Raw genomic sequence first — 15626 nt, 5'->3', positions numbered from 1 at the left:
GCCTGACTACCAGGATTATGTTGGAGAGGCTTCCATTAAAGGGCGGGGTGGCAGGTGGCAGTGGTTAGAGCATTGGACTAGTAACCGAAAGGTTGCTAGATCGAATCCCCGAGCTGACAAGGTAAATATCTGTTGTTCTGCCCCTGAACAAGGCAGTTAACCCACTGTTCCTAGGCCGTCATTGAAAATAAGAATTTGTTCTTAACTGACTTGCCTAGTTAAATAAAGGTGTAAAAAAAGAAGAAAAAAATAACACCCTCTGTTCTGTTAGGCAGGTAAATGTCGATCCATAATATAGAAGGGGATGTGAAGCCCTAACACATAAGATTTTCCAGCAGCAGATTATGATCGATAATGTCAAAAATTGTACTGAAGTCTAACAAAACAACTCCCACAATCTCAGCCAATCATTAGTCAATTGTGTAAGTGCCCTATATGTTTAATGCTATCCTATTAGCATACTGAAAAGCTGTTCTTAATTTGTTTACTGTGAAATAGCATTGTATCTGGTAAAACCCACACTTATTTCCAAAAGTTTACTAAGGGTTGGTAACAGGCTTATTGGTCGGCTGTTTGAGCCAGTAAAGGGTGCTTTGCTGTTCTTGGGTAGCGGAATGACATGTGCTTCCCTCCAGGCCTGAGGGAACACACTTCCTGTAGGCTTAGATTGAAGAGATGGCAAATAGGAGTGGCAATATCTTCCGCTATCATCCTCAGTCATTTTCCATCCATGTTGTCAGACTCAGGTGGCTTGCCATTGTTGATAGACAACATTTCTTCTTTCACCTCTTCCACACTTACTTTATGGAATTAAAAATTACAATGCTTGTCTTTCATAATTTGGTCATGGAGGTGGACAGTGGGTTCAGAATTTGTGCGTGGCATGTCATTAAAGTAGTTGGCAATATCAGTTGTGTTTTGTGATGAATGAGCCATCTGATTCAATGAACGATTAAGCCAAATTTGCCTTTTGCCCAAAATTGTATTTAAGGTGCTCCAAAGCTTTTAACTATCATTCTTTATATCATTTATCTTTGTTTCATAGTACAGTTTCTTCTTCTTTTTGTTAAGTTTAGTCACAATTTCTCAATTTGCATTACATTTGCCAATTGGATGTGTAGCCAGACTTATTTGCCATTCCTATTCCCTCATCCCTCTCAACCATACAATTTTTCAATTCCTCATCAATCCACAGGGATTGAACAGTTTACAGTAATTTACTTAATGGCTGCATGCTTATTAGCAACTGGAATAAGCAATTTCATAAATGTGTCAAGTGCAGGGTCTGGTTGCTCCTGGTTACATAGCACAGTCTTCAACATACAGTAGGAATCACTACCAAACTTCTTGTATGACCTCTTATACACAATATTAGGCCCTGCCGATGATGACGGCTGGTGAAATGGTTGAGGAGGTCTGGCATTTCTTTTCCTCAAGTTGTTTAGGAGATCCCTGGAGGACCGATGGGAGGTGGGGCCTGATGGACCCGAGCCAGCTGTAGAATCCATCGTGGCTGATGAAGGGGCCGGAATCTCAGACGTCATCATGGCCCTATCAGGGGCGAGCTCTGAAGATCTAAACCAGAGGGAGACAGAACAGAGGACGAAAGTGCAGGTACCTCCGAATCCGATCACGAAGCGGAAGGCCCCAGTGAAGAAGTCTGTGTCCAGTCCAGGCTTACCACAGCAAGGGAGGCCCCTATTGCCAAAGGCCGCTGCTGTCAACTTCCATGGCGACTGACGTGCCTTCATGGCTGGTTGGTAGGGTCAAGAATAGGAACATCCACTAAGTCATCCAGAAGCATCCTGCTAACTCCGTTCTCCAGGGAAGGGGTACCCCTTCGGGGAGGGATCACTGCAGAGCACCGGCCAGTCGACTGTAGAGAGACGGGACAGCAGCATCCAGCTATTGGAGTACAAGAGAAAGAGAAAGTAGGCAGGCGTGGATTCCCTAGTAGCGTGTGTAAGTTCTGTACTTGTTTGCTAAGAGTAGCCACTTTGCCCCTGTAGTCCTCTGCAAGCCAACAGTTGCTACATTGAACGTCCGGACAGTCCACATTTTTCCAGAATAGAGCAAAATAAACACAGCTCCTGCAGCGTTGAAAACGTTCGTTAGCTACCTCCATTTGAAACTACAGGCTAGCTAGGCTAGCTGGGCTTCCGTGTCTCTCTTCTTGACAGGAATTTACTAGTGGGCTATGAGCTAAAGTGAGTTCGTAAATACAGCCCACACAAGAAACACACACCCGAGTCACACATCAGTACGGAAAACAGAGAAAGCGGAGGACTTGCTCACTATGGATCCTGGCTGCACATACACTATACATGCGGGAGTTTACCAACCAGCAAGTTGGTGCTGTAGAAACAAGCAGTAAATTGCAGGGCAGTGAGCCATAACACTTACCAATGAGCAGTGTGAACGAGCAGCGCAGTGTGATACCTCCAAGCAGTACTACAATTGGGAGAGTCTGACATGAAATCTCAACCCTAAGCCTAGAGTTCTATGTCTGACAATTAGTATGGAGCTTCAGCTTGGAGTATTGCTTCTTCATCCTATGTAATGTATTCCCTGTAAATCTGGTGATTGTTTTTTCCCACCCCCCGTGTTCAGGGAAATTAGCCATTGAAGTCTCTTGCATTTTCACAATTAATTAGTGTGGAAGTACCAGGTTTTGCACACTAGATGCCGCTGTTCCTGCTATTGTCACAACCTTTTATCCATTTTGCTGGTCTTTTGTGTTTATTAAATGGATCACAACATTTTCTTACTTACTTTGGGTAGAAAACCAAAAGCTTTTGCGCACGATGAAAATAAATTGTGTGATCATCCTCACATGTCAAGCCAGTCCTCCATGAAAGCAATTAACTTTGTCCTTCTCTTAGCAACCTAATGCTTCAACCCAAATCTTTGAATAGTCCAACAAATGGCAGCTCGCTGAGAGGTCTATCATTATCGTACAATTCTCATATGAAGATTTTTCCTACAAGCCCAAAACTCTTTCTTGTGCTTTTTGCGGTGGAATGACCCGAGAGTGTGTGATGATGACAGAGTGTTTGTGCTGGTGAGATTTGTGTGTGCGCGTGTGCAACTGTGTGTGCATTTGTGTGAGAGGTCAGGTACCCTCCAGGCCACCCTGTGTAATGCGCTGTGCTTGGCTGGTATTCAGGTTGGTGCTCGTTGATCCTCTATGGGACATATGAACCCTCTTGGCCCAGGGAGCTATATTTCCCCTGTCTCAGACTGAAACCATCAACCACTAACTTGGTACCCTGGACCCTGGTCCTGTGGTGGGCAGACAGACGGGTAGAGGGAGAGGTCTGTGCGGGTGGCCAAGATGTTCTGGTTCTGGTCCAAGTGCTGCCGAGCCTTGAGACAAGCCTCAGAAAAAAAGCACCCAACCGCACCCTGCCGTGAGAAAACACAATGAGTCTGCCACCTCCTCATCTCTAGACCAGCAGACCAGACTCTGCCTGCCAACAGGAAAGAGGGAAAACACACCTATTTCTGTACGGGCTGGGAAAGCAGAGAGTGAAAAGAAAGAAAACACACAATTATTTCTGTGGCAGCTGCATGTGAAAAACATGGGAAGAAAGTAAGTAAGAACAGGGATAGGAAAGTGTGCGGAGAGGAAGAACAAATGATAATGAAAGGAGAGACATGGGTATGGCCTGTGTAGCTTACCCCACTGTGAGTTTAAAGGCTACACCCATCATCTGGTCACACCCATCATCTGGGTTTCCTATAGTGACAGCTTTGCTAATTCTGAGCCTGTCAAAACTATATTGTTCAGCTCCATCACACACACCCGGCAAGGCTTATTTTCCTAAGGGTGTGTTATTATTCTTGTATGAGTTGTGGATTTATTTGAGCAGCAAGCTATATGAGGAGGAGAATCCGAAGCAATGTTCACCACTGGATTGTAGTAAGAAAGAGTCTCTGGAGGGGGTCTTCCTGTTGTCCCTACAGGCCTGATTTTAACCGTGCTCCACATCTGATCCCCTAAAACTCATAGAGCTGGGTCAGGGCCAGCTATAGGGAGCTCACTAATCCAGTTTGGGGCTGGCTAATAATGATGCCTGGCACAATTAGCATGCAACATAACACGACTATAGAGGAGAGTCTCATAGGTGTCCTAAGTGTTGAAGTTGATGATTGGCGTGTCTCTCCTACCACATGTGTGTTGGAGGGCCCAGACATCTTTTTTTCTTTAACGTTTATTTAACTAGGCAAGTCAGTTAAGAACAAATTCTCATTTGCAATGACGGCCTACCCCGGCCAAACCCTAACCCGGACAACGCTGGTCCAATTGTGCTCCACCCTATTGGACTCCCAATCTTACCTGCCCTTCTTTTCCTATCTTAAGAATGAGAGATGAAGAGGCCAATCCTGTAACAAGTGGCCAGTGTAGTGGGAGGCGGTAGTCAGAAATAGAACAGAGTTGGGGCACAGCAGAAGGAGGTGGAGGGTTGGTTCTCTCATATGTCACAGGAAGAGGAAGTGCCCCCTCAGAAAACAGCACTATCATGTCCTGAATCTGATAAGGAATTTGGAGGGAAACACCTGTCCCAGCTTGTATCGTGATACAGCTGTGAGCTCTCCATCCATTTATTCAATGTCTTCCTCCTCACTTTTTCTCCTCTGCTACCACTGTTGTGTAGAAGACGATTAGGACATCCCATTGTGAAGCCTTGAGTCTCTTGTCATTCTTCCAGTAGATTCCTCTTACCAGAACGGAGTTATTTATCAGCTGCTCGGACTGTTCTGTTTTGTTCCCAGCCCTTCTAAGCCAACAATTTCTTTTGAAGACTGAAATGATAAGACCGGTTATAAAAGACGTATCTCTGAAATAATACAAAATATTGTTGTCAATTATTTGAGTTTATAGAGGCTCCTAAAAAAATAGTTTTGAGTGATAAAACACTGATTGGTAGATAATTCTGCATCTGCGCTGTGATTGTTAGATGAAATCTCAGGGTTGATTTGTTATGAGAGTATATTTCAAAAGACTACTCTCTTCATCCCCTCTAGAAGTCTCCTCCCTCTCTCCTTCCTCCCTGGTGCGAGCCCTTCAAAGAGCCCCTGCTGCCAGCCAGCATTTGAAGTGGAGTAAGCTAACATGACACATGAGGAGGGAGGGACGGAGAGAAAGAGAGAGAGATAAGCAGATTCACTCTACTTGGATTCCTCTTATTGACGTCTCCATCTTCCTCCCTTTGCCTTGTCTCATCATCGGCCTTTTAATATCCATTCGAACCATTCCTCTTCTGCTTTCCCTGTCTCTCTCTCCTCTGGTTCTGTTGGGGAATCCAGTTTGTGGTCTCTCCTGCCAGGACAGACAAACCAGACCAGGCCTGATGTCCTGTGGTATTCTGGTGTGTTGACAGGGAATCCACCGTGTTCTTCTCTCTTTGTAACACTTCCGCAGAAGGACACACTCCACTCGCTGTGGAATGGTCAAGGTCTGTGGCTGGCTCTTAGCGAGCAAATTAGTTTGTTAGCTTGTTGCTCATCTTTTGGCTGCTAACTGCATCCTCTGGTTGTGTGACTGACAACAGTATCTAATACAACGTCCAATAGCAAAGGCTGTCAATGATTAGATTAACCAATGCTACCCTGATAACTTCTGCATCAGCTGCTCTGCTTCTCATTGAGGCATGTCCTGATTGTATTTCATTCTGTATTTTATGTACTTGGCTAACTGGGGATGCAGAGCTGTTGCCTGACTTTTTGAGTAGTCTCTCTGGTCAAGTGGATCATTTATTCTCCACTCACTACAGACTTTTAAAGGGAGATCCTGTCCTGCTAAGAGGCTGTGCCTTCCTGTCAATGGTTTTATTGCTAGGTTTCTGTATTGTGTTTGTATGTGTGCTGGGTGGAGCCAGAATCTGGTTTTGGGGTCCATTCCATTTGATAGAGACTTTGATTAGGACTAAAGTTATTCTACAAACAAGCCGTGGAAACTGTTGGAAATCTACCTAATTTCTGAACCACTTCAAAAGCATACACGTACCTGGTTTATATTAAGTGGGTCTATGTGTCTGAATGTGTGACTACTAGACTTGGACCCAAATGGTCAGACCCATTCTTTACTGCTGCATCACAAGCTTCCAGGAACCACTCCTCCACCCTCAGACCTATTAACTGTTGCCACAAGAAAAGGGCAACCAGTGAAGAACAAACACCATTGTAAATACAACCCATATTTATGTTTATTTATTTTCCATTTTGTACTTTAACCATTTGCACATCGTTACAGCACTGTATGTATACATAATATGACATTTGTAATGTCTTTATTCTTTTGGAACTTCTGTGAGTGTAATGTTTACTGATCATTTTTATTGTTAATTTCACTTTTGTACATTATCTACTTCACTTGCTTTGGTAATGTTTACATATGTTTCCCATGCTAATAAAGCCCCTTGAATTGAATTGAATAGTAAATAGTGTGTGTGTGTGTGTGTGTGTGTTGCGTGCATTGTTTGTGTGTGGATACGTTAACTCATGCCTATCTCTTAATGGCGTAACAGTCATTACACATCTGGTGGAATTTAGTTTGGAGACACACACATGTAGACACACCCACGCATTGTTTATCCAGTCAGACTGACTGGGCAAGTCAGCAGGGGTACACAGTCTACAGGAGGGGCAAGAGTGCCCCCTTAAGGTTTAGAATAGACACTTCTAGCAGAGAGCCACACTGGAGTTCGCCCTCACACACACACACACACACACACACACACACACACACACACACACACACACACCACAACACAACACCACACACACATGTAGGAGGTCAGACGCACGCACTCCATGGCCCCCAGCACCCTGTCCATAGTAGAGCAGTTACTCAACAAGACGGCTGGTTATGGAGCTTGTCTCACACCCTGCCAGTAAAAACCTCACCCCCGCCCCCGTCTGACCAAACGGCCTGGGGAAAACACCAGGGGAGAGGGCAGAGAGGGGGGGGGGGGGGGGGCAAATAAACAACCATACCTCCTCAACCCCCCCTCTTTCTACCCCTTTATAAGAACTCTTGTCTTCCTGGAACCCACAAGGAAATACAGGCTTAAGTGCTCTCTCTCTCTAACTCTCTCTCACTCTCTCTCTACCTCTCTCTATCACTCTCTCTAACTCTCTCTAACTCTCTCGATATCTCACACACACACTTACACAAACGGTACACATTAGGACCCACACCCGAGCATGCGTACACACATATGGCCAGGTCACAGACCTGGCATTTTAACCACGCTAACTATGTGTCCGCTTACGACACGCTTAATCATTACAGCCCCTCCGCCTCAGCACACAGCTAAGCCCATGATGTGCGTCTTCCTGAGGAAAATACTCGATAAATGACACCAATTTCTCGGTCATGCTTTTCAGAAAGTTTGTTGAACGTTTTTAAAATTCTTCCCACCAACATTCATCATCACAGTGACAGTGAAGTAAACCAAACGTTTATCTGGCTCTGTGACTTCTAATATTCCATTATAGCTGTTCTCTTTGTGGAAGAGCAGTGTCTCTGGTTCAGTCGAGCTCTGTTCTCTTGTCTTTGTCTCATTTTCTGTGTGAAGATGGCGTGCGGCCCAATGTGAGCCCCTCTTTCTCCCCATCCAGCCCCAGTCCAGGCCCAGGCTCGCTCTGGAACCGATTCCATCTGATATTAAACACATGGCAGCAGTTAGACAGAGAGAGAGAGAACCAGAGAGAGAGGAAAAGGAGTGAGAAAAAAGAGACGAAAAAGAAAAACAGTAGATTTTAACATTTGGGATCCGTGTCAGCAACCCCCCCCCCTCTCCTCCCCCTTTTCTTTGGTTCTTTCTTTCTCTCTCTTCCTCTCTCCTTCATCCTTCTATCAGCGTATAAAGGATCTAACCTTTCTAACACTGTTGTTTCCTGTCTTTAGTCCTGAGTTAGTCCCCGAACTCCTCCCTCTCTTTGTTGTTCACATGCTCATCAGAAGTATGCACAGCCCGACTGAACTCCTCCCTCTCTGGTGTTCACATGCTCATCGGAAGTATGCACACGCCCGACTGAACTCCTCCCTCTCTGGTGTTCACATGCTCATCGGAAGTATGCACACGCCCGACTGAACTCCTCCCTCTCTGGTGTTCACATGCTCATCGGAAGTATGCACACGCCCGACTGAACTCCTCCCTCTCTGGTGTTCACATGCTCATCGGAAGTATGCACACGCCCGACTGAACTCCTCCCTCTCGGTGTTCACATGCTCATCGGAAGTATGCACACGCCCGACTGAACTCCTCCCTCTCTGGTGTTCACATGCTCATCGGAAGTATGCACACGCCCGACTGAACTCCCCCTCTCTGGTGTTCACATGCTCATCGGAAGTATGCACACGCCCGACTGAACTCCTCCCTCTCTGGTGTTCACATGCTCATCGGAAGTATGCACACGCCCGACTGAACTCCTCCCTCTCTGGTGTTCACATGCTCATCGGAAGTATGCACACGCCCGACTGAACTCCTCCCTCTCTGGTGTACATGCTCATCGGAAGTATGCACACGCCCGACTGAACTCCTCCCTCTCTGGTGTTCACATGCTCATCGGAAGTATGCACACGCCCGACTGAACTCCTCCCTCTCTGGTGTTCACATGCTCATCGGAAAGTATGCACACGCCCGACTGAACTCCTCCCTCTTGGTGTTCACATGCTCATCGGAAGTATGCACACGCGACTGAACTCCTCCCTCTCTGGTGTTCACATGCTCACGGAAGTATGCACACGCCCGACTGAACTCCTCCCTCTCTGGTGTTCACATGCTCATCGGAAGTATGCACACGCCCGACTGAACTCCTCCCTCTCTGGTGTTCACATGCTCATCGGAAGTATGCACACCGCCCGACTGAACTCCTCCCTCTCTGGTGTTCACATGCTCATCGGAAGTATGCACACGCCCGACTGAACTCCTCCCTCTCTGGTGTTCACATGCTCATCGGAAGTATGCACACGCCCGACTGAACTCCTCCCTCTCTGGTGTTCACATGCTCATCGGAAGTATGCACACGCCCGACTGAACTCCCCCTCTCTGGTGTTCACATGCTCATCGGAAGTATGCACACGCCCGACTGAACTCCTCCCTCTCTGGTGTTCACATGCTCATCGGAAGTATGCACACGCGCCGACTGAACTCCTCCCTCTCTGGTGTTCACATGCTCATCGAAGTATGCACACGCCCGACTGAACTCCTCCCTCTCTGGTGTTCACATGCTCATCGGAAGTATGCACACCCGCCCACTGAACCCTCCCTCTCTGGTGTTCACATGCTCATCGGAAGTATGCACACGCCCGACTGAACTCCTCCCTCTCTGGTGTTCACATGCTCATCGGAAGTATGCACACGCGCCGACTGAACTCCTCCCTCTCTGGTGTTCACATGCTCATCGGAAGTATGCACACGCCCGACTGAACTCCTCCTCTCTGGTGTTCACATGCTCATCGGAAGTATGCACACGCCCGACTGAACTCCTCCCTCTCTGGTGTTCACATGCTCATCGGAAGTATGCACACGCCCGACTGAACTCCTCCCTCTCTGGTGTTCACAGCTCATCGGAAGTATGCACACGCGCCGACTGAACCCTCTCCTCTCTGGTGTTCACATGCTCATCGGAAGTATGCACACGCCCGACTGAACTCCTCCCTCTCTGGTGTTCACATGCTCATCAGAAGTATGCACACGCCCGACTGAAGGTCACAGACACACTGGGGACAAACCCAACAGAACAGTGCAGAGGCTCTGCCATGGCATTTGGTGGCCTTTTTATAGAACCAAACACTGACACGTCTCTTAAAGATGGCGAGAGGGAGAAATAGAGAGATGAAATATGACGTTGGTTCCGTTGCAGAGCCCCTGTATAAGACACAGTGTCGACCTCGCTGTGGGTCATGATAATGAGATGCGTTCAACACCCTTTTGGATTTTTCCGGGGAAACGCTTGAAGCTCATGTTACTGCTTATGGCAGATGATAACAGTTCTTCTTCTTGACCTGGTGGAAATAGAGGGAAAGGTTATGGTGGAGCTACAGATGGCCCCTCGGTCCAGGTTGTGGTTTTGAGAGGTTCTGGAGATGTTGGGAAAGACTGCTCCGGGGAATGTTGACACATCGGCAGCGTTTAGGGATGTTGGGAAAGTTCCTGATGTTCCCGCTAATTTGTGTTTTTTCCTGTGAGTGGTGCAACAGGGGAATGAACGCCCCCTTAGTACACAGCATCCAGTGGAGGCTGCTGAGGGGAGGACGGCTCATAATAATGGCTGGAATGGAGTCAATGGAATGGTATCAATGGCTGGAATGGTTTCCATGTGGTTGATACCACTACATTCCAGCCATTTTTATGAGCCGTCCTCCCCTCAGCAGCCTCCACTGCCAGGATCCCCAACCTACAGGACGCGCAATCGGTCATATTCATGGTGTGCGTGTGTGTGCGTCTGTGTGTGTGTGTGTGTGTACACAAGAGACTGAGAGATCTTATTTGTCACATGCTTCTTAAACAACCGGTGTAGACTAACAGTGAAATGCTTACTTAAGGGTAACTTTTCTAAAATGCAGAGTTAAAGATACACAATTAAATAGTAAACGTAAATAGTGACAGGAGGAATAATTACACAGTGAATAACAAGTAATAATAACTTGGCTATATGCAGGGAGTACCAGTACCGAGCCAATGTTCTGTGTGTGTGTGTGTAGAGTCCAGTGCAAAAAAGGGTAAATGCAGGTAGTACATATGTCTACATGTCTGCGTGTGTCTGTTTACCGGTATTTGTGTTCACCTCTGTGTGGCAATAGACATGTTGAGAGTATTTTTCCAGTAGAAGCTGGGTGACCTTACTGATGTGTGTCTGCCCTCTACCTCTTAGGTCGTCCACGGCCAGATTGCTATGGGAAACCATGCTGGCCAGTAAGCAGAAGGAGGCTGTGATGGAGGTTCGTAGACAGCTGGTGGAGGCCGCCAGCAAGGAGAACCTGCCAATCAAGATGAGTCTGGGTAAGGAAGGGCCAGGACACATCAACCATTATACACAGACATACACTGACCACACTCACTATTGGCACTCTCCAAATACACGTATACTCTCTTACTCTCGCTCCCAAATCACAATGCCACAGAACGCACAGACACTGTCTGATCTATGGCTGAATAATTAATAACAGAGGGGAAATGATTGCTGTGAGTAAACACATAATTACGTTATTATAATATATAGTCAAACTCAGAATTTGGAAGGCATGACGTTGAGGGAAAAATGACAATATGTTGATAGAGAGAATGAGTGATAGAGAGAGGGGGGGTGGGGGGGGTGGAGAGGGCAGTGCCCTGCTGTTTCAACAAAGAGACACAGCGCCACCTACAGAGAGCTGTGGTCACTGCGTCTGTGTTTATTTGCCCATGTGGCCACAGAGGGAATCTGAACCACATGTTGGCTTTCTGACACACACACACACACACACACACACACACACACACACACACACACACACACACACACACACACACACACACACACACACACACACACACACACACACACACACACACACACACACACACACACACACACACACAGCTCCTGAATACCTTTGTTGTTTGTTAATGAAACAAAGAGGTCTGAAGCGGACAGAAAAATACTAGATGTACTACTAGAGGTACTCATACATACACATATTGTACACTCAAACTCCAATTTGATTCATTACACTACTGTTCAAAGTTTGGGTCACTTAGAAATGTCCTTGTTTTCCATGAAACCTACATGAAATGAGTTGCAAAATGAATAGAAAATATAGTCAAGACGTTGACACGGTTATAAATAATGATTTTTATTTGAAAAGTAATTGTGTCCTTCAAACTTTGCTTTCGTCAAAAAATCCTCAATTTGGAGCAATTGCAGACCTTTGGCATTCTAGTTGTCAATTTGTTAATAATCTGAAGAGATTTACCACCCCATGCTTCCTGAAGCACCTTCCACAAATTGGATTGGCTTGATGGGCACTTCTTACGTACCATACGGTCAAGCTGCTCCCACAACAGCTCAATAGGGTTGAGATCTGGTGACTGTGCTGGCCACTCCATTATAGACAGAATACCAGCTGACTGCTTCTTCCCTAAATAGTTATTGCATAGTTTGGAGCTGTGCTTTGGGTCATTGTCCTGTGTAGGAGGAATTGGCTCCAATTAAGCGCTGTCCACAGGGTATGGCATTGCGTGCAAAATGGAGAGATAGCCTTCCTTCTTGAAGATCCCTTTTACCCTGTACAAATCTCCCACTTTACCACCACCAAAGCACCGCCAGACCATCACATGGCCTCCACCATGCTTGACAGATGGCGTCAACCACTCCTCCAGCATCTTTTCATTTTTTCTGCGTCTCACGAATGTTCTTTGTGATCCGAACACCTCAAAGTTAAATTTGTCTATTCATAACACTTTTTTCAACCTTCCTCTGTTCCAGTGTCTGTGTTCTTTTGCCCATCTTAATCTTTTATTTATATTGGCCAGTCTGAGATATGGCATTTCTTTGCAACTCGGAGTCGGAGCATCCCGGAGTGTGCCTCTTCACTGACGTTGAGACTGGTGTTTTGCGGATACTATTTAATGAAGCTGCCAGTTGAGGACTTGTGAGGCATCGTTTCTCAAACTAGACACTCTAATGTACTTGTCCTCTTGCTCAGTTGTGCACCAGGGCCTCCCACTCCTCTTTCTATTCTGGTTCGAGCCAGTTTGCGCTGTTCTGTGAAGGAGTAGTAACAGCGTTGTACGAGATCTTCAGTTTCTTGGCAATTTCTCTCACGGAATAGCCTTCATTTCTCAGAAGCAAGAATAGACTGACGAGTTTCAGGAGAAAGTTATTTGTTTCTGGCCATTTTGAGCCTGTAATCGAACACACAAATGCTGATGCTCCAGATACTCAACTAGTCTAAAGAAGGCCAGTTTTACTTATTTTTTTAATCAGAACCACAGTTTTTAGCTGTGCTAACATAATTGCAAAAGGTTTTCTAATGATCAATTAGCCTTTTAAAATGATAACTTGAATTAGCTAACACAACGTGCCATTGGAACACAGGAGTGATGGTTGCGATATTGGGCCTTTGTACGCCTATGTAGATAATCCATAAAAAATCTCCATTTCCAGCTACACTATTCATTTACAACATTAACAAGTCTACACTGTATTTCAGATCAATTTGATGTTATTTTAATGGACAAGAAAATGTGCTTTTCTTTCAAAAACAAGGACATTTCTAAGTGACCAAAACCTTTGAACGGGTAGTGTAGGTGCATGCATGAATTATATGTAGTATGCTATGCGCGCACACACACACACACTCACACTCACACACACACACACACACACACACACACACACACACACACACACACACACACTGGGCTGATACAGAATGTATATTGGCATGTGGCAGGTCTGTGTGCAGCAGTAATAGAGGGGCTCTGTGGTCCCGCTGCTGCTGTAATCACAGAGGTAAGCAGGCTCACTTAACAAGCAGGTTGGAATATGTGACGGGGGGGTCCCACACACACACATGCAGTATGCTGCCGCCATGGTGGTTTCCTTTTACACATCTGTGTCTGAGAGCAGCACCGTCGTATCCTTCTAATCCTGGGTGGCTTGCTCTCTTATGGGTTTATTTAGAAAAACACCTCAGAGGGAGAGGGTAGTAAAGAGGGAGAAAGATAGATTTATACGAGCGGGAGAGCGGGAGAGAGGGAGAGCGGGAGAGAGGGAGAGCGGGAGAGAGAGAGAGAGAGATGTTGGTATAGCAGTAAGCTGTTGCTCCCCTCTGACAGCCTGTTGACTTAGCCTGTGTCCAGGCAAGAGGGAAGTGCCAAAGCCTTGACAAACTAGATCTTTATACCTCCCTGGCAGAGGACCAAACCTCCACTCCCCTCCTACCCCTCACAGTGTCCGTCCTGCCCCCACACTGTTCCCATCATGCCCACCAGCACTGTGGGACGCCACATTCTAGCTTTGGTCTAATGCCTGTGTGGTCACATGACAAGCGAGGAAACAGAGCTGTAAATTAGTCAGATTTCACACTGACTGCTCACTTACACATACTGTAGTAGTATCCATCCAGACGCTCGCCAGGGCCGTAGCTACATATGAGGACCGAGCTCCGGACCGATGTTATTTAAAACCAACTGAGGTGAATGAAGCTACAGCAACCAATGTGATAATGGCTGGGGTTATTTTTGCTTGTTTTTGCTGTTCTCCTAATGCAGTGTCTTCAGAAAGTATTCGCACACTTTTACTTTTTTTGACATTTTGTTTTGTTACAGCCTGAATTTAAAATTATTATTTTTTGTCACTGCCTGAACACAATACCCCATAATGTCAAGGGGGAATTATGTTTTTCTAAATGTTTACAAATTGATTAAAAAAAGTAACGCTGAAATTTCTTCAGTCAATAAGTATTCACCCCCTTTGTTATGGCAAGCCTAAATAAGTTCAGGAGTAAAAATGTGCTTAACAAGTCACATAACTTTCATGGACTCATAAGTGTACTTACTGTACCCCACATAAACAATTATCTGTAAGGTCCCTCAGTCGAGCAGTAAATTTCAACCACAAAGACCAGAGATGTTTTCCAATGCCTCGCAAAGAAGGGCACCTATTGGTAGATGCGTAAAAAAAGAAGGGAAAAAAAGACATTGAATATCCCTTTGAGGATGGTGAAGTTAAATCAAATCAAATGTATTTATATAGCCCTTCGTACATCAGCTGATATCTCAAAGTGCTGTACAGAAACCCAGCCTAAAACCCCAAACAGCAAGCAATGCAGGTGTAGAAGCACGGTGGCTAGGAAAAACTCCCTAGAAAGGCCAAAACCTAGGAAGAAACCTAGAGAGGAACCAGCCTATGAGGGGTGGCCAGTCCTCTTCTGGCTGTGCCGGGTGGAGATTATAACAGAACATGGCCAAGATGTTCAAATGTTAAATGACCAGCATGGTCAAATAATAAAAACAGAGAGAGATGCCACATGAAGGCAGCTGCTTTTTTGAGGTAGTTTAGTTGGAATTAGGGTCCAGTATGCCTGCTTGAAGGTTAGAGGCCGTGTTATTTTCATCATTGTGTCAAGAGATATAGTACTTAAAACAGCTTAATGGTCTCTCTTGATGCCTTCAGGTCCTGGCAGAGTTGTGGCGTTCAGGACAGCTGAGCTTTGGAGAATACGCAGATTTAAAGAGGAGTCTGTAATTTGCTTTCTAATGATCATGATCTTTTCCTCAAACAAGTTCATGATTTATTACTGCTGAAGTGAAAGCCATCCTCACTTGGGAAGTGCTGCTTTTAGTTAGCTTTGCAACAGTATCAAAAAGAAATGTGGATTGTTCTTATTTTCCTCAATTAAGTTGGAGAAATAGAATGATCGAGCAGCAGTGAGTGCTCTTCATACTGACGCGGTACTGTCTTTCCAAGCTAGTCGGAAGACTTCCAGTTTGGTGTGGCACCATTTCCGTTCCATTTTCTGGAAGCTTGCTTCAGAGCTCGGTATTTTCTGTATACCAGGGAGCTAGTTTTTCTTATGACAAATGTTTTATAGATTTTTAGGGGTGCAAACTGCATCTAGGGGTATT

The 15626-nt window shown here is 45.7% G+C and overlaps 1 protein-coding gene across 1 annotated transcript in view; it reads left to right on the top strand.

The window, feature by feature from the left end:
- Positions 1–15626, top strand: part of LOC111972308 (sec1 family domain-containing protein 2) — a 164314-nt gene that overhangs the window by 9075 nt on the left and 139613 nt on the right. The window contains exon 3 of the mRNA XM_023999298.2: positions 10888–11015. Coding sequence (XP_023855066.1) covers positions 10888–11015 — 128 coding nt within the window. The remainder of the gene's footprint in view (positions 1–10887; positions 11016–15626) is intronic.

This window comes from Salvelinus sp. IW2-2015, linkage group LG13 (assembly GCF_002910315.2).
Source record: "Salvelinus sp. IW2-2015 linkage group LG13, ASM291031v2, whole genome shotgun sequence".
In the NCBI taxonomy this organism is placed as follows: domain Eukaryota; kingdom Metazoa; phylum Chordata; class Actinopteri; order Salmoniformes; family Salmonidae; genus Salvelinus; species Salvelinus sp. IW2-2015.
This window is presented reverse-complemented; position numbering and strand designations above follow the sequence as displayed.